We start from the raw sequence: 21,265 nt of genomic DNA on the forward strand, positions 1-21,265 counted from the left end.
AAGAACTGTTCTTTATATAGTCTTCAGGGGGGGAAGACAAGGCAAGCTGACCTAGGCAGGCTACAGAGTCGAATGCATATCAAAGAAGCGCCCCGACTTTGCCTCAGCAATCTTGGGGGATGGAGAACTAACACTGAATACGGTTTTGATCTTTTGTGTGCCTTGGCCACTCACGTCTAGCTCAGCAAGACAGTCGCCAGTTATTTTGACCAGGAAATGGCAGTCTCCAGCCTCCAGATGCAAATCTTGTTTACTGGCTCACTCAACGGAGGGATAATCCTTGCCTGAGGCAGACAGAAAGCTTGGAGGGCCCCCGACACCCCCCTACATTCCAGTCTAACCCAACTCGTTGCTCTTCTCTTGAAATGCTTCACCACGCTCAAGTCTTACAGTTCTTTATCCTCTGAACTTGGCTAGCAAGCACTAAGAATCTTTTCACCCATACTATTTATTTGGCAGTTAACTAAGCACCTTTGATGCCTCTTTTATTGTTTTCTTAAGCTATTACTCTCATTTCATTTCCGTGTTTATATGTCTTTCTTCCACTTAGATTACAAATTCTCAAGAATGTAGAGAAAGTGAGACCACAAGGATTTTATATTTATTAGTAGCCACACACCCCCTAACACTAGCACCTTGTTGGTAGATGTATGAGTATTTGACTGTTCTGTAGAAGATACCAAAGGCTTTATATAATACATTGGACATGATAGAAATGCATCTGCAAAAATTCTAGACTATAAACAAAAAGTGGCCTGTTTGCAAAGTGCCTTCAAGCCTGTGTAGAGACATTTGGGGCCGTTCAATCCCTCCTATTTAAATGGGCAAACATACTAAGTCCTGCCTACCAACGTCCCAAGTGCCTCGCTTTGCCAGTGGACCTTTCCTTCCCCACCCCTCAGTATTGTCTGTTGTGAAAAGATATCTTTTAATAATAAAGATAAACTGTAACAAAACCCTTGTTAGAGCCATTTTTATTTTTTCCCTTCTAGTGTTTCCTTATGCAGCTGTATTTTGGTTATAATGTACATTTAATTTTTTTTATTATATTGTAAACATGTTTCACAAAATAAGCTTCATACTTATTTCAGTAGCTACCTAATACTTACTAAACTGATGCTCTATAATGTACTTAACTAAAATGTCATATGTCTATAATAAGGAAATAATTATTTCTGATTTTTTAGTATGATGGATAATGCTGCACTGAACATCTTTATGCATATTATTTTTTTCTTCTGAATTATTTCCTTAGGAAAAATTCCCAGAAGTGGAATTACAAGATCAAAGGGTATGAACATTTTATGGCTGTTAATATGTGCCAGTAGAATTTTTTTAAGAATTGATGCAGCCATTTGTTTTGAATGGCCTGAAATGGATTTCAGCATTTGATCAGGACTAATAATCCCTTTGATATAGGGTTATGTTGGCAAGTGCTTCAAAATGTTTATCTTACCATGTTCCTTAATTTCATATTCTTTTATGAAGTAATGGTAAGGCAGGTGTTATGTTGAATTAACCTTTCTGTTAACGGTTAGTGGAAAGTTCAGTGTTGTTACTACTTTCTTACCATATGCTTTGAATAAATATCCATTACTGTTTATTTGTAGGACTTGATTAGAGACCAGGGGTTTCGTAGTGATGGAGGTAAGTAGTGATTTAAGTTTAAAAAACAAATCGGGGAAAATGCGATTGCTTTTGCTGCTTGTCTCCTTTATATTTGCTTCTTTCATGAAACACAGACACAGAGAAAAATGTGTAAGGAAAATCCCAAAATGTTTTTTGGTTTTCTTTATTATTTATCATTTATCTCTTCTAAATTTTTAACCAATTTATAAGATGAGTAGATAAAAAGGACATAAAAGGGAGTCTTTATGTATAATCTACGATTTTAAAATGTTGTTATCCTCAAAAAGAGATCATCAATATTTTATCCACTTTACTGATTCCTCACCATCTCCAAAACTAGAGATGCTAAATTCCCCATGAGAGCCTTCAGCTATTACCACTAATACTTAATGATTGAGCTTACGATGAGTTAACACTTGATTTTCCTAAATCATTCTTGGGAAGAATCCCTTAGATGGCCTGTCACAACTTCTCAGTTTGTTAGACAGTGTCAGCCTCTTCAGCTTTCTCAAAGGGTTTGGAGTGTACATTATATGAAATAGACCCTTAGAGAAAGCCTGTTGTCCTCGTACTAGTCCAGTAAATGAAGTAAATAAATGAGAAATTGAATGGAGATTTCTTCATCAGATGGTCACTGTAGCACTCTGTGAAAATTGGGGACCTAAGAAAACATTGCTTACTTTTTAAGTGAGATTTTACCCCTATCCAATGTTTTCTAAGAAAAGGTATTTGAAACTGTCTTGAAGATTTCTTCCAGGTGGTCCTCTGTGCTTACTTTTTCAACTGTTTTCTCTCTCATAAAGTGGACCTGTAATACCTGTTTATCTTGCTGAGAGTCCATCTCCTCACCGTGACCTGCTTTATCTTCAAAATATCTAAACCCAGATACTTTTAAAGTTTTTTTGTATCGAAAAAATACTGTACATAAACCATCTTCTGTTATGTCTCTCTATACCTTGAGCCTGCCACAATGAAAACTTTGCATCGTATACTGGACTTAGTGTTCATTACAGCATGTAGTTTAAAAAGTTGTGGTTGTTTTCCATTTGTTTTTCCATGAATCCACCAATTAATGTTGCTGACAGTCTGACTTTCATATGTCTTAATAACTGCGGCTTCTGGTGATTTTGCCCAGTGTGTCCAGCATTTAAATGTCGCCATCATGTTAGCATCACAGAGTTAAATTAACAGTAAAAACTGCCTGCTTAGTTCCAAAAATCGAATGGCATTTCTTGTCCTTTTTATGAGTCACTTTATAAAAAGCCATTGGAATTTTATGAAAACAAGCAGATTTTTCTAGACATCCAGAATATTTTTGTGAAGCAGGCTTCAACTCATTTATTCCCATGACTTCTTTCATTTCTTCTGTGTGTCTGTCTTCCTGTGTTTGCCGCCCCTCTCTTTCTCTCTAACAGCCCCTTTGAACCAGCTGATGCGCGGTCTTCGGAAATACCAATCCCGGACTCCCAGTCCCCTCCTACATTCTGTCCCCAGTGACATAGTGTTTGATTTTGAGCCTGGCCCAGTGTTCAGAGGTAGTTGGGCTCTTCTTTCTTGTTTTCACCCAAAGCAAACTCAATATAAACTACAGATACTGTTTGTGCCTCACCCTCAGAGCGTGTGTTTGTGCGCGTGAGAGTTTTCAGTACTAAATTTCTGCTTGGCCTGGCTGGAATGCTCTGAATGTGCTTCTCACCCATCTCACTACCTAAAGCTTTTTGGGCGCTGTCTGTCATAAATGTTTAAAAGCAAGAAAATTCTGAGCTGAGATGTCCATCTTGTTTTTTATTCTGTTACTTACTTTTTGGTCTTGATAACTTCTTAAACTCAATGGGTGGCAATAAATAATGTATCGGGGATATCCCGCAATCTGAATTACTTTTGTTTGAATCCATTTAGGTAATAGCCTTCACGGCTATTAATATTTGTGATCAGTTTTTGTGGGTTTTTTTAATAAAGTAAAAATGGAGACCCCAATTAGGAGATTTTGCTAGACTTTTGGCTTTAGTTTTCTATAATAGCAATGTTCTTTTTGAAACGTAGGACATGTATATTTTATATCAAAGGGTAGGGAGCCTTTAAAAAAAGCTTTTAATGTATTTGGGGTACTTTTAGCATACTTATGAGAATCTGAGGGTCGCTGCTCTCACTGACCCCTAATGTGAAGGGAGCCTGTTAGCAGTATGGTTTCACTTCTTCAGTTCACGTCACTGCTATTTCGTAGTTAAACTGATTTCTTAAAGATTTAAGTCAAAATTCAAACAGATAGTTTTAAAGAATTCTATTTACTGGCTTTTGCTAGTGTCTCTTACTCTAAAAGTAGTGGTGGTGGTTCAGATTCTTGCTGTCTCAGCCCAGCCGTTTCTCATAAAATCCATAGGGTGGGCTAGAATTCCTACAGTACTGGGTAGTGTCATTGATATAAATAATACGGTACATTATTGAGTAGATCAGAATTATGAGGCCTGAGCAAGCAGTGGAAGCTTTATGATGTTGAAAATTATCAGTGGAAGGTAGAAAATGGATGATGCTCTAGTTATAGGTATCCCAGATCCCATTTCCTTTTAGAAAATTGCATATTAGGTCAAGTACATTCTCCACGATGATGAATGTGATGTGGTAATGATAAATTCTATACAGTTTGAACATTTAAAGGTAGACATTGCTATTCTTCCTGCCACCAAATAGTAATCTTTTAAAAGAAAAAAATCTTTTTGTACTGTATCTGCAAATATTACTGGACATCTCAGCTCTACTTAGCTGTATTCAGGCCCTACTAGGAGTCATTGCCCTGAACCCCTCTAAACCGACTAAATGATTCTAGGATTTGTGCTCAGTCGGCGTTTGGAAAAGTATGCAACCCTGCCTTCCAAGTCTTTCAGTGTATTCACTGGACTCAACTTGACTCCTACAATATTTCCATTTGTAGCAGCTTGGCCAAGAAGCCATAGCATAGCACTTACTTTTCTCACTTTATACCTGTAGAGATTTTTTAGAAAGTCACAAGACACCTGCGTGGCTTTGTTTATATTAACTTCGTTAGGCAGGTAACAGGTCATCTTTCTGTGGTAGAATAGGAATTCAGGAACCACTGAGCTGACTGGTATTTCTAACTCTTAGATAGTATAGGATTTTCAAAGTTTTAGTGGCTAATATGATAGAGCCAGATATTTTTAATATGAAGGACATTAGTGTATGTTTCCATCTATTTTTATATTGATTGGCTGTTGAGGTAACATAAAATAGTTACAAGTTTATTTTTTATATAAGCTTTTAAATTGATTTTACTTTTTTAAATCAAAGAAAAAAAAAACCCTGAGAATATTTAGTATTGATCTCTTATTTTAGAAAGATTATTTTTCTTCCCGACTCCATACCAATAAGCAAAGCAACTGAAACCAGATGTTTTAAAAGTCATTAAATTGGCCAGAAAACTAAGATAAATTACAGTGCTGATCACCAAATGAGGCCCTTTTTTGTCCTGTCATTTCCAAAAGATGTGTCTTTAAACATAAATTGCATTCTGAAAAGAAGTCTAAATCTCTTCCCACCCTCTGCCCCCAGTAAATTGACATACGCGATCCTCCTTTAATAGATACATTTTTCATTTCACTCATTTAGGATCAACCACAGGCTTGTCTGCCACCCCCCCTGCCTCATTGCCGGGCTCGCTCACTAATGTGAAAGCATTACAGAAATCTCCAGGGCCTCAGCGGGAAAGGAAATCATCTTCATCTTCAGAAGACCGGAATCGAATGGTAAGAGTATATGATACCTTCTGTCCCCTCAGCTTTTCTGTTTTACAAGTCTAGCTAAATATGATGTCGACTTTTAGATAATATGATACGTAGTGATGTATGATATGTCAGTATGTGACACAGTTCCCTTCATGAAGTACATTTAAGAGCTGATCGTGTTTTGCTTGAAGCATTCCCACACTGATTTTTGCTCTCTTCCTTTTATGTTTGCTGTGGCTTGACTTTTGCACTATTTTTATGAAGAAAACACTTGGTAGAAGGGATTCAAGTGATGATTGGGAGATTCCTGATGGACAGATCACAGTGGGACAGAGAATCGGATCCGGGTCGTTTGGGACCGTCTACAAGGGGAAGTGGCATGGTACGTATGTAATACAGGGACACACAAGTCCACATAGAGTATGTCTCACAACTTTGATTTTAAAAAATCAAAGGGTTGGGGTGCCTGAGTGGCTCAGTTGGTTGAGCGTCGGGCTTCAGCTCAGGTCATGATCTCACTGTTCATGGGTTCGGGCCCCACATCAGGCTCTGTGCTGACAGCTTGCTCAGAGCCTGGAGGCTGCTCCAGATTCTGTCTCCTTCTCTCTCTGCCCCTACCCAGTTCAAAAGAAAAAAAAAAATCAAAGGGAATATGCACTGTTTGAATCACTAAACTATTTTGATCAGGTTCAAGAGTCCTCCAAAGAAGGGTTAACAAAAATTATGGGAATTATAAACTGAATTCATAGCAAGCAGGATTCCTATCATTACAGTAATAATTTTTAAAGATGACAATTCCCCGGGCGAGCTATGCCCCAAGATTTTTTTTTCTTTCAGAAGTCGTTATGCTGATAAGTTTATTTGTAATATAGACCGCCAGTAAACATTAAACGTGTACTTACCAAAGGAAGACACAGCCAGGGAGCATATAAAAATATTTAGCCTCACTAGTTTTATCAAAGAATTACAAGTTCAGAAACTAGAAATCGTTATTTGCCTCTCAAGTGGACAGATAGTTGTTGGTGTTTCAGCTGACCACGTTTAGAGCTGTGCTCCTAACACTGCTGGCGGGAGAATAAATCGCTACAGGTTTTCCAGGGGACAGTTTGTCAATATGTATGTTGAGCCAACAATTCCATTTGTAGGACTACAACTCATTGGACAGAAACAAACATATTCATGAGAGATTTAATATTAATGAGAAAATGGAAATAAAGTTACATGTTCATTAACAGAAGACTGGATAAATTGATAAACTTCATATATGATTATAGAGACATGAAATAGTATGGTAGATCTACATTGATACAGAAAGGTGTCTGTGGTGTATTAAATTTTACAAAGCAGCATGTACTATGGTACTGCCTAGAAATATATATATAACATAAACTTTTCAAAGGACCATCAGCATTTTTCATATATATCTTTTTAGGTGATTTTTTTCATATATATTCATAAATACTCATACTGCATACATATAAAAGCCTAATAAGGTTATATATCAGTATGTTAAAAATAATCATTTCTGAGTGACATGATAATAGGAGATTTTACTTTTTTTCTTTATGTTTTCAAAATGTTTTTCACTCTGAGCACTGTATTACTTGCATTATCAGGAAGAACCAGTAATTATATCAAAGTATAATAAACCTGCAAAAAAGTGCAAGATTCATCTGTATTACTGTGTGTACTGATTCTCCATGTAGTGACTCCAACAGTCTCTAGTGTGTGATGAACATTTGAATAGTATCCACTTTGGGGCTATTACAAATGCTGCTGCTGTGAATATTTATAGTACATTTTGTTTGGAGAATATATGTTCCATTTTTGCTGGGTATACACCTAGGAAAGAATTGTGGGACAACTAGATACACATACATTCAGTTTTAGTAGATGCCACCAAAAGTATTTCAAGTGCTTGCACCATTTTACGCACCCACTGGCCACATATAAGAGTTCTACCTGTTTCACACAAAATTTTTTAATCTTCCTGAGCAAAAGCAAGTGATCCATGGATTTGAAAACCATGTTAACTACTCTTATAAAGAAGTTCTGCAGTTTTCTCTTTCAGCCAACCTTCCTTGGGCCTGTCATCGATAGTTTTAAAGTTCAGTTAATAAAAGCATTTGGTTTAATATTGCTAACTAATCAGGAAAATACCATGGGTACTTACTTGGTTAAACTACATTTCTAGGGGAAATACAACATTGGCTATTTGGGGAATACTAGTGTAGGAGTGTCATTGTTCATGTAGTTTTTACCCCTAGAAAATGAATACATTTTAGGAAGTTAAGATCTCATTTGTTTGCAGTTTAATAACGGAATGGATTAAGGCCATGGTAATGAGTGAAAACACCCAAAAGATGTTTTTTATATTTTTAAGTTTAAAAAATTGGAATGACAATTTATTTTTAGGCGATGTGGCGGTGAAAATGTTGAATGTGACCGCACCCACCCCTCAGCAGTTACAGGCCTTCAAAAATGAAGTCGGAGTGCTCAGGTGAGCCCGTGCGCTACCGTTGTCCGGACACGTTATCGTTACCTTTACCACTGTTGGCTTCACAGGTTCGCAAAGCGTGGATAAGACAGAGCTTATTATGTCTGTAACCATATTCTTTAAGTGGTATATAATATTATACGGTATAATTGATAGAAGAATGAATCGTAAGGTGAATTAATGGAATTACAATATTCTGATCATGAAAACTCCTATTTCCACTGATGTAAATAATACTCTCCAAATTCTGAACTTCTCAGAACACATTTAAAGACTGTGTCAAGCCCTGGAACTTGAGGAACATTAACTAGAGTACATCCAGGCAAGGAGAGCTTAGCGGAGGAGGATTCTGACACTGTAACAAGGGGGAAACAGTCGGTAGAACTGAGGATATTTGAGTCCACAAAAGGCTAATATGTTCAAGAAGGTACAGACTTTGTTTTATTCCAGACAGCAGAACAGGAATGCCAGTGGTGGAAGTTGTAGGGAAATGATTTTTTCTCAACCCCAAAGAACTTTCTAATACTAGAACCACTTAAAAAGGGAGGAAAGGGAGAAAATAACCTGTGGTCTCAGTGAAGAGCTTCACACAATTGAAGGTATTTAAGCAACCTCCCGTCGCCTGTTGGGAGGTATATTAAAACGTAAGATCTTTCTGCAAGGGGTAGGATATTAGACTAGACAATTCCTAAAGTGATTTATAAATTTATGTTTTGTTGTCTTTTTTCTAACAACATCTTCTGATAATTAGACTGCTTTGGCCCACTTTTTAAAAATTTGCTGAAGTTTATCAACATATACTATTTACTGACACCCTTCCTTCTACAGGAAAACTCGGCATGTGAACATCCTGCTCTTCATGGGCTACTCAACAAAGCCCCAGCTGGCCATCGTCACCCAGTGGTGCGAGGGCTCCAGCCTGTACCACCACCTGCACATCATCGAGACCAAATTCGAGATGATCAAGCTTATCGATATTGCACGGCAGACCGCGCAGGGCATGGAGTAAGTTCCGTTCCGTTAAGTCTCTTGTAGATTATTCTGAGGGACCACTGATGGTATTTTAAAGGATTTAGCTAATTTTCTTTTGCGTTGCTTTTTAAGTTACTGTCTAGTAACATCTGGGCATTTTTCACTAATGGCTAAAAATATGACCTGATATTAAGAAATACAATATCTCTCTAGTATATCTTCAGTATTATCTTCAAAAACATGTATCAAATATTCGATAACAAATATGTGACTGCGAACTTATGTTTAGCATGCAGTGATTTAGTATTGAAGGTTAAGAAAATAAAATAGGCCAAAAATAAATAAATAAAACAAACTCTACAAAAAAGTCATTAACTGTTATTGAAATATACAAAATGATTAAGTTATCCTTTCAAATTATTTTCTCCATGTAGCCATATTTTTTATTACAAATGGTCACCTGAGTGAAATAAAATAAAATGAAAATGTGCATTCTGATACATTTTTAAAGATTTCAAGTTGAGTTGTTCATATCCATTGAATTTTGCTATGTAATTTAAAAGATAAAATGTTGCTTGAATAGAATTTATCATTGGTCAAAATAGGGAACCAACTGGGAAGGATAAATTTTGCATACAACTCTTAAGTACAAATGAAGAGAAAAATCAAAAGGTAGAACTTAATAATAAATTTTAAAAGTATTTAGATGAAAATTTTTAAGTTAGGAAAATACAAGTTTAAAAGCTCTATGAGTAGTTTAGAAATATGTATGTGTCTTATGTTTTATAGTATACAAATGGCTTTTATTATGTCATTTAATCTTCATAATGCTATAAAGTAGATATTTTTATTTGCTCTTAAAGGTCAGGAAACTCAGGCTTGTAAGTGATGTCTACAGCTGCACATTTAATAAACAGCAACAAAGGTGTTTGGCTCAGAATCTGACTCCCAAGCCATTATTCTCCCCCATATTCACTATGCTACTTCTGCATTTTAAAATTCGAATAAAAGAGTAAAGGTGTATCTAAGTACTAATACCTAGAGCTCTGACTCAGGGTCACTTAGAGTGTAAGCTTAGGACCAGGACTGAAGCAGATCGGGCTCTTAAATCTTCCCACTGAACTGTCACCCTCTTTGTCTCAAAACTAAGCAATATATCTGTAATTTGGACTGTTTGCATGTTTGCGGTGTTCAGCCAGAAAGCCGATGCAGCAAATGATTACCTCCTCAGTAACATTCCCACTCACTTATCCACTAGACTTAAAACAGTGTCAGCCTTCCATATAGGTTAACATCTGAATCTGTTCAGATCTGAAAGGTGTATTAAACTCTCGGCAAGAGTAAACTGTGGCAGAAGTAGTAAACCCTGATAGGAAAACAAAGTTACTCTGCTCCCATCCTGCCAGTCTCTGCTGTTTCTTCAGGCCAAGCGTGTGCTCTCCTTAGCCTTTTTCTCTTTGGGATACTTGTTCCACAAATTTCCATAAAGCTTCTCCCTTAGATCTCTGTTCACATGTTACCTTTTGAAAGAAGCCTTTGCTCACTCGTCATCTTATATAACGAACATTCCTGCCCACTGATGTCCCTTTCTATATCCCTGTCCCTTTGTTTTTGAGACCCAGCTGTACAGGACATTACTTGTTCTGTCTGTCACCCCCACAAGAATATAAGCTGTATGAGATGTTGGGCTTTATTTTGTTCATTGTTTTATTCCTGATGCCTAGAACAGGGCCTGGCCTATGATAAATACTCACTATGTATCTGTTAACACACACACAAAATGAAAGAATGGTTACACTAAACTGCATATTATTGCTGGTTTACCTTTTGGAAGAGAGAGAAGCATATCAAAACAAGTGTCCCGGAAAGGGAAAATCGTCAAAGAGTAATAAAAAAATAACAAAGGGGAAATGTTTTTGCTATGAACAGAGGCAGCAGAGTTGTTTTTAGAAACAGTGATGGGTAGGGCTCAGTCGGTTAAGCATCTGACTCTTGATTTCAGCTCAGGTCATGGTCTCACGGTTCATGAGTCTCAGCCTCACATTGGGCTCTTTGCTGATGGTGCAGAGCCTGCTTGGGATTCTCTCTCTCCCCCATCTATCTGTCCCTCCCCAACTTGTGTGCATACATGCACACGCTCTCTCTCACACACTCACTTTCTCTCTCTCTCAGAATAAATAAATAAACATTAAAAAAAATAAGAACAGTGATGGGGCAGTGAAATGCCACTATTGATAAAGACAAGAAGTAACAATAGAACATTATCAAGTTGGAATAGTTCTGTAGTTTGGGGAATAGTCAGTGAAGAGGCACGGTATGTTCCCATCACTTTACAGTTTGGGTTCTCTAAGCTTAAGCCTTTACATCTGTCTACTCTGAAACACTTCAGTTATATTTTTAGATAACTCTGACTATATAATGAGTATACATACCTAGTTATGAATTCAGATCATCCTGTCAATTTATTATAGATTTTAATAGCTAAAAAACTATTAATTGTAAATTTTAGGGGTGCCTAGGTAGCTCAGTTGATTGAGCATCCGACTCTTGATTTTGGATTAGGTCATAACCTTGGGGTCGTGGGATGGAGCTCTGTATTGGGGCTGACAGCCCAAAGCTTACTTGGGATTTTCTCTCTCTCAAAATAAATAAACTTTTTTTTTAATGTAAATTTTAAGCCTTCTAGCAAAAGTTTACTACCAGCTTTCAGTCAACCAAAGAAGATGTAGTTCCTATTTTTTCTCCCTGTTCTTTATAAGATGATAACATGCAACTGGTTAAATTTATTAACACATCTTTTGTGTTAATACACATCTTGCTCTGTTTTGAAACTCCACTGAAACTACAATCGAGGAATTTTTTTTTTTAAGCATGAATATATAAGGATGGAGATAACAGGGAAGAAGGAAACAGTAGCATTTTGAAAGCCAGAAAGCAGATGGAGAAGTGGTCATGGACTTAAAATACCTAAAAAAAAGCGAAATCCTTAGTTGGCAGTAGGGAAATAAAAGCCAGCCTGATTGATACGACAGATTGCTCCGAAGTCTCAGGAATCGGCAGTGCCGGGCGCCTGCAGAAGAGGGGAGGTACGGAAGTGAGAAGGTATGTGGGAGGCTCTTCTCTAAATCCTGTGTCCTGCTCTGGGTCGCTGGGTGCCCGCCCCATCGCCGCCGCACTGTAGACTTTTACATTTTCTGGAGAGAGGAAAATCGGTTACATCTGGCCTGGGGACACGGGCATGGATATTTTATCGGGGATTGAGTGACTGTTTCTGGAAGGATGAATAGAGAGTTCCCCAGCACCATCTTTTCAAAGATTCTCAGAATGCTGGCAGCCTGACATTCTTCCCCTTTAGGCAGGAGATTGGGAGAGTCTTCTCTGAGGAATCTTATCGGCCAAGAGAAAAGACCCAAAGGTAGTGACATCAGGGATTCCACTTAGATCACTCTACAGGGAAGCTCAAAAACAAGAAGCCCATCTGTATGTATGTTCAAACCTTTCAGATGGTTTTTTGAACCTTCACAGTCTGAGTAAGACAAATTATCTCTGGATCATCAAATATCAGAGGTAAAGTGTCGGATGCCAATGACAGAGACCAAAACAAACAGGAGTTAAAGAGGCAGCTAGGAATAAACAAACACAGTGCAAGAAGAGATACCACTCTCCCCCGAAAACGTACCAGTTTCCTCAGATATAAAAGAAGGTTTATTTTTTATTCATGAAGCAAGAATAGATGCTTTATAAGGAACATTTGGATAATAACAACAGCAGCAATGCTAAAATGTTGATATTGTAGTCCAGTGCAAATTATATGCTTTGCAGTTATTTAAACTTTTAAATGTCTGATTCCTCCTTCCCTGTTTTCCACTATCATTTCACAGAGGACAGAGCAAGCTAGACGTAGCTAACCGCTAAGTCCATTGACTATTTAAATAGCCACCTAATAATGTACTTTTGCAAAGCCTCCATTTCAAAGCAGTCTGCCACCTGAAGGTTTTCCAGATGTCGTCCATCTTTTCTGACTACTTTCTAAAATATGTTTTTCCCCCAACTCCCTCCCAACTTGAAAGTATATATTCAGCCACTACTCACATAAAATATATTTTGAAGTCAGAGAATCTAAGCAGAATAAGGGTATAAGCATTATTACTCATTGCATAAGGTGTTGGGATTGTAGTCATTCATACGATAAAACCTTTAGTAATTAGGAGATGAATCATTAGGACTTTACAAATGTTTCCCCTTTATTGGATTACAGAATATACGCAGATGGGTGACATTTTTCCTGTGTGGTTTTGTCTTCTTTCCACAGTGAAGGATCATTGCTGATGGCTAGGTTTGCCCAAAGAGAGCAGGTTGTTGTAATGGTGGATGAGGAGCATCTCACTCTTCTGGAATCAGGGCTAGTATAGGATGTTTATCATCTTCTCATTTGACAGTCATTGATTCAGCCTTAGGGCCAAGGTATTTTAAGAATATTGATACTAAAGAAATTTCAGGAATGGTCAATTGGTCATGCCATTTCCTTGCAAGACTTTTAATTTCAGTATATATTTATTGTATAACTTTTAATTTAGCTTTATCAGAAAATTTACTAAATGTTAAATCGAGGGAGAGTTGTTGTGTGTTGTACCCACAGAACTGTCTCAAAAAAGATAATTAAAAGTAATTTGGGGATAAATCCTCACAGTTTACTTTTTTTAAATAAACCTAGTTAAAAGAAAGATGGAAGGATGAATCGAAGCTGAAAAGATGGTGAGCGTGTATCAGTGATTGAAAATAATTTCACTTGATCAAAGAATATTTAATTATAGTGAGCATGATTTCCAGTGGATAAGAACAGTAATACAAAAGAGGGTACAGATAATCAGAAACATACAATCCAAAACAAAGAAGTACTATATGTTCCACCCACTGGAATGAGCAGAATACCTAAATTCAGACAAAATCGCATGTTGGTAAAGATGAGGGGAATTGCTTCCTGGCACCTGAGGCAGCCAGCCACGCCAGCCTGCTCCAGCAGGTCTGCTCAAATGGGAGGCGCCTGACCTGCCCCCAAGAGATGCTAGCTTTTGTTCCAAAAAAGGCTTATGCAGGAAGAGAGGTGTTGCAGGTAAATCTCTAACAGTGAAAAATTGGAAACTTAAATGGCCATCAGAGGACTTGGATAAATAGAATATTGACACCTCGATGCAAGGGAATAATACACAGCAGAAACGAATTACTCACATATCAGCATCAGCTTTCAATATGAATATAGTGTCAAGTGAGAAAAGCAACCTACAGCATGAGACCACTTGAAATTTTAAAAACAAAACACTTTATATTTGGGTGTTTTTTTTTTTTAAGAGAGGTGTACATAAGTATGCAAAAGTGTTAAAATCAGGATTAGCAGACACACACCATGCTGAGTAGCGGTCTGCGGGAACTGCAGAAAGGATCCGGATGGGACCGCTCTCTGGGAGAGAAGAACTTTAGCTTTACCCGTAACATGTTATTGTTTCTGTCTTTTAATTTAAAAAAAAAGACTCCACAGTTGTGTTTTACTTTCATAACTTTTGTAAACTTTGAAAACCAGGAGGCCATGTGGACAGTTTTTAACAATTCGTTATGGTGAGAAATATGAGTGATTGCTACAGTGATTGCCTTTGGTGCAGCTCTTAATTTCAAAATAAAAGTTATTTTGGGGAAATATATAGTCACTGGAGAACACTCAGAAAATGTAAACTAAATAAGCACCAGTAATCCGCCGAGAGATAATCACCATTAATATTCTGATGTGTATTGTGTGTCCTTTCAGAATTTGGTATTTCAGTACTATACACAGTGGGTTATGTTATTGTTTTAAGTATGGAATCACACTGGTTTACCTTTTTCCACTCATTTTAAATATCTATCTTGATCAGTAAATACTATGTTTTGACCCCACCTCTGCTACATACTAGTACCTTACCCTCTCCCTGTTTTTATACCAGCTGCGTTCTCTGGTTTTTTATACAGGCAGTAATGAGTGTAGCAGGTGCTTACTACGTGCCAGCCACTGTTCTGTGTACGTTGTTCTGTGTATACACTACCTCATGCCTGTGAGGTAGTTCCTATTACCGTCCCCATTTATGTACAAAGAAACTAGGGTTTAGAAAGATCAAGGAACCTGGTCCTGACACTTTGGCGTCAGAGTATATTGCTTTACACCTCGCTGCTTCTCCAGCTTAGTCTTTTCAACACCTCAAGTGGGTCCTTAATGTAATATAGCAACCATACATCTTTTTAAGATTGTTCTTCTTCTCTCCCGGACAGTGTCTTACCTTTTCTAGCCCCAAACCTTCAACACCTCTCCTCCAAGAACAGTCAGCTGGTAGACCTTGCCTACCATTTCGTTGAGAAAATTAGAAGCACCCACCACATCTGCCCCCTCACATGTGTTCGTGGTGCAGTTTTTCTGCAGTATTACTCGGCGTGAAAGCCAACCCTTCCTTTTTATATGCTAGGTCCCCATCTTCTTTCCCCTACTCCCTAACATTTTTGGAGAAAATCTCCCCTATTCGTCTTCAGCTTTTCCTTTTCTGCTGAGTTTTCTTTCATTTAGAGAATCTTCCTTACCATACACATTTGGCAGAATGTTGACAATCGTTGAATCTAGGTGGAGCATGTAGGGTGATTATTATACTATTCTTTCAACTTTATGCTTAAAAGTTTCTTAATAAAAAGTTGTGGAGGACCTGTCCCCCTCAAGCTGTCATCTCATTTTTCTATTCTCTACAGTAAAACTTTTCAAAAGAGTTGTTGACATTCACTCTGTAATTTCCGTTTTCCCTTTTTATTGTGGGTTCCACCGCAGTCAGGCTTTTGCCCCTGTACTCTACTGAAATACTTCTTAGTCGATCCAGTGGTTAGATTCAGTCTCCACCTGTTTGTACTGCCAGAAACCTACTCTGCACTTGATCATGCCCTTCCTTAATCCAGTGAATCCCGTCCTTAATCCCTGGCTCCTCAGAATCTGGTCTGAGTAGCATCTGAACCACCTGGGAGCCTTTTAGAAATGCTGAGTTTTTGGTGCTGCCCCAGATCTTCTGAATGAGAGACTGTATTTTAACAAAGTCCCTAAATGATTTGTGTACGTATTAAAATTCGAGAAGCACCCTTCTCCTGATTTTCCTTCTGCTTGCAGTTCTTTGGTGGCTAGTTTTTCCTCAACTCTTTAACCTCTCTACATGTCGGAATCTCCAGGCGTCTCCATTCTCTTGGTGCTCTCCTTCGTTTCATGGCTTAAAATACTGTTCAGTTACCACTTATCCGCCCATCACCAGCCAACGCATTTCCTCCCAACTCCAGACTGTCCGATCCAGCTATCCGCTCTGCACTGCTGACTCTCTCGTGGAAATCTCATATTGGGATCTCTCCTACTGAGGACCTGACCTTCTTCCTCAAGCCCGCTCTTCCTGTAGCCCTTTCATCTCAGTAGCTGGCAGCTCTGTTCTGTCAGCGGCTTAGGACAGCATTTTGTAGTTCTCTGTGACTCCTCTCTCTTTCTCCCACCACACAGCCAGCCTGTTACCATCTCCTGTTCACTCTGTTGTGTTTTTTTCCCCACTCTATCTTAAAAGTACATCTAGAGGGGCGCCTGGGTGGTTTAGTCAGGTAAGTGTCACCCTTTGGTTCAGATCTTGATCTCACAGTTCGTGAGTTCAAACCGTGCATTGGGCTCTCAGCTCTCAGCGCAGAGCCCACTTTGATTCCTCTCCCTCCCTCTTTCCCTGCTCCTCCCCCACTCACATTCTCTCAAAAATAAACATTTTTTTCAAAACATTAAAAAAAATCTTGTTTTCATTTTTGGAGTACCTGGGTGGCTCAGTGAGTTGAGCGTTGACTTCAGCTCAAGTCATGATCTCACAGTTTGTGGGTTCAAGCCCCACGTCGGGCTTTGCACTGACATCACGGAGCCTGCTTTGGATTCTCTGTCTCCCTCTCTCTCTCTGCCCCTTCCGTGCTCACATGCTCTCTCTCAAAAGTAAACAAACATTAAAAAATTTAAACCTTACAAGTTCTCATCTCCTATTTGGCCATTCTTGCTGATACGGGCCACTGTTAACTCTTCCCTGGATCAGTGCTCTTCTTCCACTGTTACCCACCTTCAGGTTATTATGACACAGCCCCGAGTCTTTTCAATATTTAACTCTGATTATGCTGCCGCTCTGACCTCGCATCTGTCTCACGCTTCACTCAGAAAGGAAGCCGAAGTCCTTACGTAGCTCTTCATCACCACCACAGTCTCTCCACTTTCTTATTTCCTCTCTCAATTCATTTACTACTCTTTCCTCTCTTGCTCCCGCTGTTCCAAGCCAGTTTGCCCTCTTGCCATTCTTTTTTTAGCTTTTTAAAAAATTGTTTTAATGTTTATTTATTTTTGCTAGACAGAACATAAGCAGGAGAGAAGAGAGAGAGGGAGACACAATCTGAAGTAGGCTCCAGTCTTTGAGCGGTCAGCACAGAGCCTGATGCAGAGCTCGAACCCACAGACCATGAGATCATGACCTGAGCTGAAGTTGGATGCTTAACCGACTGAGCCACCCAGGCACCTCAGTTGCCATTCTTAGAATATGGAAAGCACATGCCTGCTTTAGGGCCTTGCCCTTACTAGTTCCTTTGCCTGCTGTGCTCTTACCCCATATCTGCATGACTCTCTCCTTCCCCACCTTTCAGGCTTTCATCAAAAGGTCCTTTGAAAAGAGGCCCTCCTTGCCCTAAAATCACAACTGCCTGCAACTCGTCGTTTCCGATCCCCCACTCATAGAATACTGATACATATTTTTTTTCTTTTCTGTCTTCTCTACTAAAATGTAAGCACCTTGAAGCAGGGATTTTCTGTCTTATGTTCAAGACTTTGAACAGTTGTTGCTTAGCACGTAGTGGGCTTTCAGTACACATGTGTTAAAAGAAAGAAGGAATCCCTTCACAGGTGCCTGGGTGGCTCCGTTGGTTAAGCGTCGGCTCAGGTCATGATCTCAAGGTTCTTGGTTTTGAACCCTGCATCGGGCTCTGTGCTGACAGAGTAGAGCCTGCTTTGGGTTCTCTCCCTCACTCTATCCCTCCCTCACTCATACTCCCTCTCTCAAAAGTAAACAGACATTTAAAAAAATTTTTAGAAGGAACCCTTTCACAGTATTCATTATTACCTCCGTTTTTTAGGTTAGGAATCAAAAGCTGTAAGGGATTATACAAATGTACCCAAGTTCATATGGCTAGTAAGTGACGTAGTTGGAATTCAAACCCAAGTCTCTGTGTCAAAATTCATGCCCTTTCCACTATGCCTCTCTGGTTATGTCACTAAGTCTTCTGGACTCTGGTTTCCCCATTAGCATAAGTGCAATTATTCTGTTTTATTTGCTTCACAAAGAACCATGAAGGTTATGAAAGCCATTGATGCAAAAGTATCCTGAAAACTTTATAAGGCTGTATGTGTATATGAAAATTCTTTTCTTATAGAAGTTCTACAGTTTTTGCTTTTAGTTTTAAGTCTTAAATCCACTTCAGATTGATTTTTGAGTTTGGAATGAGATAAGGATTGAAGATTTTTTTCCCCCCATATGAACATCCCAGTAATATTCGTTCAGATGACTATCCTTTCCTCCACTGAGTTACCTTGCTCTTATAAAAAAAATAAATAAGTAAATATGCCTCAGATTGAGGACTTGAGTGTTTGAAATGAATTTTTAAGAAATTTTTTGCTATTCCATCAGTATCATGATATTCCATGTTTATAAACATTCTCATTTATTATTTTTAGGCCAGTGTTTTTAGAAGGTTTGATTTTCCAACGGGGGATTATACCTTTCTAATGCAGGTCCCAGTTAGGAAGCAAAAAACACGTAGAAGTATCATTCATTGATTAGGAGAGTCAATATTATTAAGATGTCATCCTTCCCAAATTGATCTGTAGATTCCATTGTGAACCCAATCAAAATCTCAGCAGGCTTTTTTGTAGAAATCAACAAGTTGATCATAAAATGTACTTGGAAATGCAGTGGCTAGAATAGTCAAGACAATTTTTGAAAAGTTGAAAGATTTCTAGTGTCAGATTTCAAAATGTTGTATAAAGCCACAAGGCCATGTGATGTTGGCATAAGAACAGTTGTATAAATCAACAAAACAGAATAGAAGGCCTAGAAATATAAGTCTGTGGTCAGTTGAGTTTTTTTTTCAGTTGATTTTTTTTAACAAGATGTCAAGGCAATTCATGTGGAAAGGATAGTCCTTTTAACAGATATTGCTGGAACGACTGGAAATCCATATAGAATGAATGAATAAACAAACACACCATTCCCCCTTACCTCACACATTAGACATTAATACTAACTTGAAATGGATCAAAGACAAAAGCTGAAAATATAAAAGTTCTAGAAGAAACATTGGAGAAAATCTTTATAGCCTAAAGAAAGACAAAGATTTCTTAGGATACAAAAAGTAAGGATCATATGAGAAAAAAATCATAAATCAGACTTCATCATAATTAAAATCTTTGCTTTTTGAAGACACTGTTTAAAAAATGAAAAAATGAGCCATAGATTTTAAGAAAATGTTTTCAACATACATTATCTGGATAAAAAGATTTATATCCAAATCATACAGGAACTCTTTGTCAGTAATTAAGACAAAGTATCCAACAAAGAAATGGGCAAACGATTGGAGTATTTTATTTAAAAGGCATAAGAATGGCAAATGAAGATGTTAGACATCGGTAGACGTTAGGCAAGGTAAATTAACACTGCAGGGCGCCATCACTACACACCCACTGGGATGCTTACCTCCCAAACCAGCCCCCCCAGTACTTGCCGGGCGCAGAGCAGCTGGAGCTCTTACACCGCTGGGAAGGGTCTTAAATGGAGCAACAACTTTGGCAGTTTCTTTTAAAGTTAAAATTACCACTAAAATTACCGCATGAGCAATTCTAATCTTAGTTATTTACTCAGAAGAAGTGAAAGATAAGTCAACAACAGACACTTTTACTTGAATGTTCGTAGTATCTTATTCATAATTACCAAAATTCAGGGACAACCCAAATGTCCAATGGCTAAACGGTTAAGTTGTGGTACGTCCACACTCTGAATACTGCACGCAGCCAGTATGTAAATCTTAGAATCATTATGCTGAGCAAAACAAGCCATAGATTTAGTTTATGTGAAGCCCTAGAAAAGGCAAAACTAATCTCTAATGACAGAAATCATTATCAGTGGTTGCCTGAGCCAAAGAGGGTGTTATTAATTGCAGAAATACATGAAGAAGGTTTTGGGGGTGATGGATACTCTTCATGTTGATTGTGGCTGGTCATTATACAAGTATATATATTTGGTAAAACTCAAACTGTACATAAAATTAGCTCCATCCTGTGTTGTATACAAGTTATACACCAATGAATTTGATTTTTTTTAATGCAAGAGAAACTGAAAACTCTACCTAAAAGTAGATTTTAGGCCACACAGAGCACAACACAGCTAGAAAAGGTGTGAACCTCACTTCTTAGGTTTTTAAATTATTTTAAAGTGTAAATGATTATTGACCACAGAGGAGTAGCCCAATGTCACTCCCTTCAGCCTTCCTCACTTTGCACAGCATGGTTATGAGGGGCGTGGGGAGCGTCAAAGAGGAGGGAGACTGTAACTGAAGCTGTTTGGATACAGTGTCACCGCCATCGTATGTATCAGTTCCGTCAGCTGCGTAGCTGCCATGCCCTCCGTGGGTGTCTGGGAGAGATTCATCTTGCTATGTGAAGTCTGAAGAACATTTTTGAAATTGTGTACTATTTGGTGAAAGGGGTTTCAAATGCTAATGTCTTGAAGGTCAGTTTTTTGGTTTTAGGAACAGTTGAAATTACAGGAAAGGAACAGTAAACTTCAGTGAGAGACACTATTTATAGACACTGGTAAATCAGTACGATGGCAGATGTCGCCTTAGTGATGGAATTCAGCAAGGCATTGGAGTCATACTTCTCAGGATACTGTTGAGGATAGGATCAAGAGATGTAACCGCACGGAGGATTTGACTAGGTTCTTCACTTGCTCTTAGCCAAAAGGCCGAGAAGCAATTGACTAGGTTCTTAAGTGTGTAATGATCATGATCCCTGGAGCTATTAAGCTAGAAGGAGATTAATGTTTCATTCCACTCTTGAGTATGACCAGCATGTTTACAAGTAACTTAGATGAGGGCGTCATTAGCACACTGATCTTTTCAAACTCAATTTTTAGTGAAAACTAAAATTTCAGTCAGCTGAAATTGTAGGCCATATCTACAAAATAAGACATCTGATTGAAGTCCAAAAAAGAAAGATACACATACACATGTAGGATGGGGAACCTGTTCTATAGGAGCAATGCAGGCACAGCCCTGTAGGGTTGGAATGGAATCTAATCTTAACAGGAGTCTGTAGAGTGGCTGT

At 38.3% G+C, this 21,265-nt stretch overlaps 1 protein-coding gene across 6 annotated transcripts in view; it reads left to right on the top strand.

Moving 5' to 3' along the window:
* Positions 1–21,265, top strand: part of BRAF (B-Raf proto-oncogene, serine/threonine kinase) — a 144,760-nt gene that overhangs the window by 90,183 nt on the left and 33,312 nt on the right. For 4 of the 6 annotated variants that reach the window (XM_029922542.1, XM_029922560.1, XM_029922553.1 and 1 more), the window contains 6 exons: positions 1,256–1,291; positions 1,611–1,647; positions 5,251–5,387; positions 5,631–5,748; positions 7,782–7,866; positions 8,692–8,868. In XM_029922542.1, the coding sequence (XP_029778402.1) occupies positions 1,256–1,291; positions 1,611–1,647; positions 5,251–5,387; positions 5,631–5,748; positions 7,782–7,866; positions 8,692–8,868 (590 nt within the window). The remainder of the gene's footprint in view (positions 1–1,255; positions 1,292–1,610; positions 1,648–5,250; positions 5,388–5,630; positions 5,749–7,781; positions 7,867–8,691; positions 8,869–21,265) is intronic. The other 2 variants (XM_029922547.1, XM_029922567.1) reach the window with 1 other exon arrangement.

This window comes from Suricata suricatta, chromosome 2 (assembly GCF_006229205.1).
Source record: "Suricata suricatta isolate VVHF042 chromosome 2, meerkat_22Aug2017_6uvM2_HiC, whole genome shotgun sequence".
In the NCBI taxonomy this organism is placed as follows: domain Eukaryota; kingdom Metazoa; phylum Chordata; class Mammalia; order Carnivora; family Herpestidae; genus Suricata; species Suricata suricatta.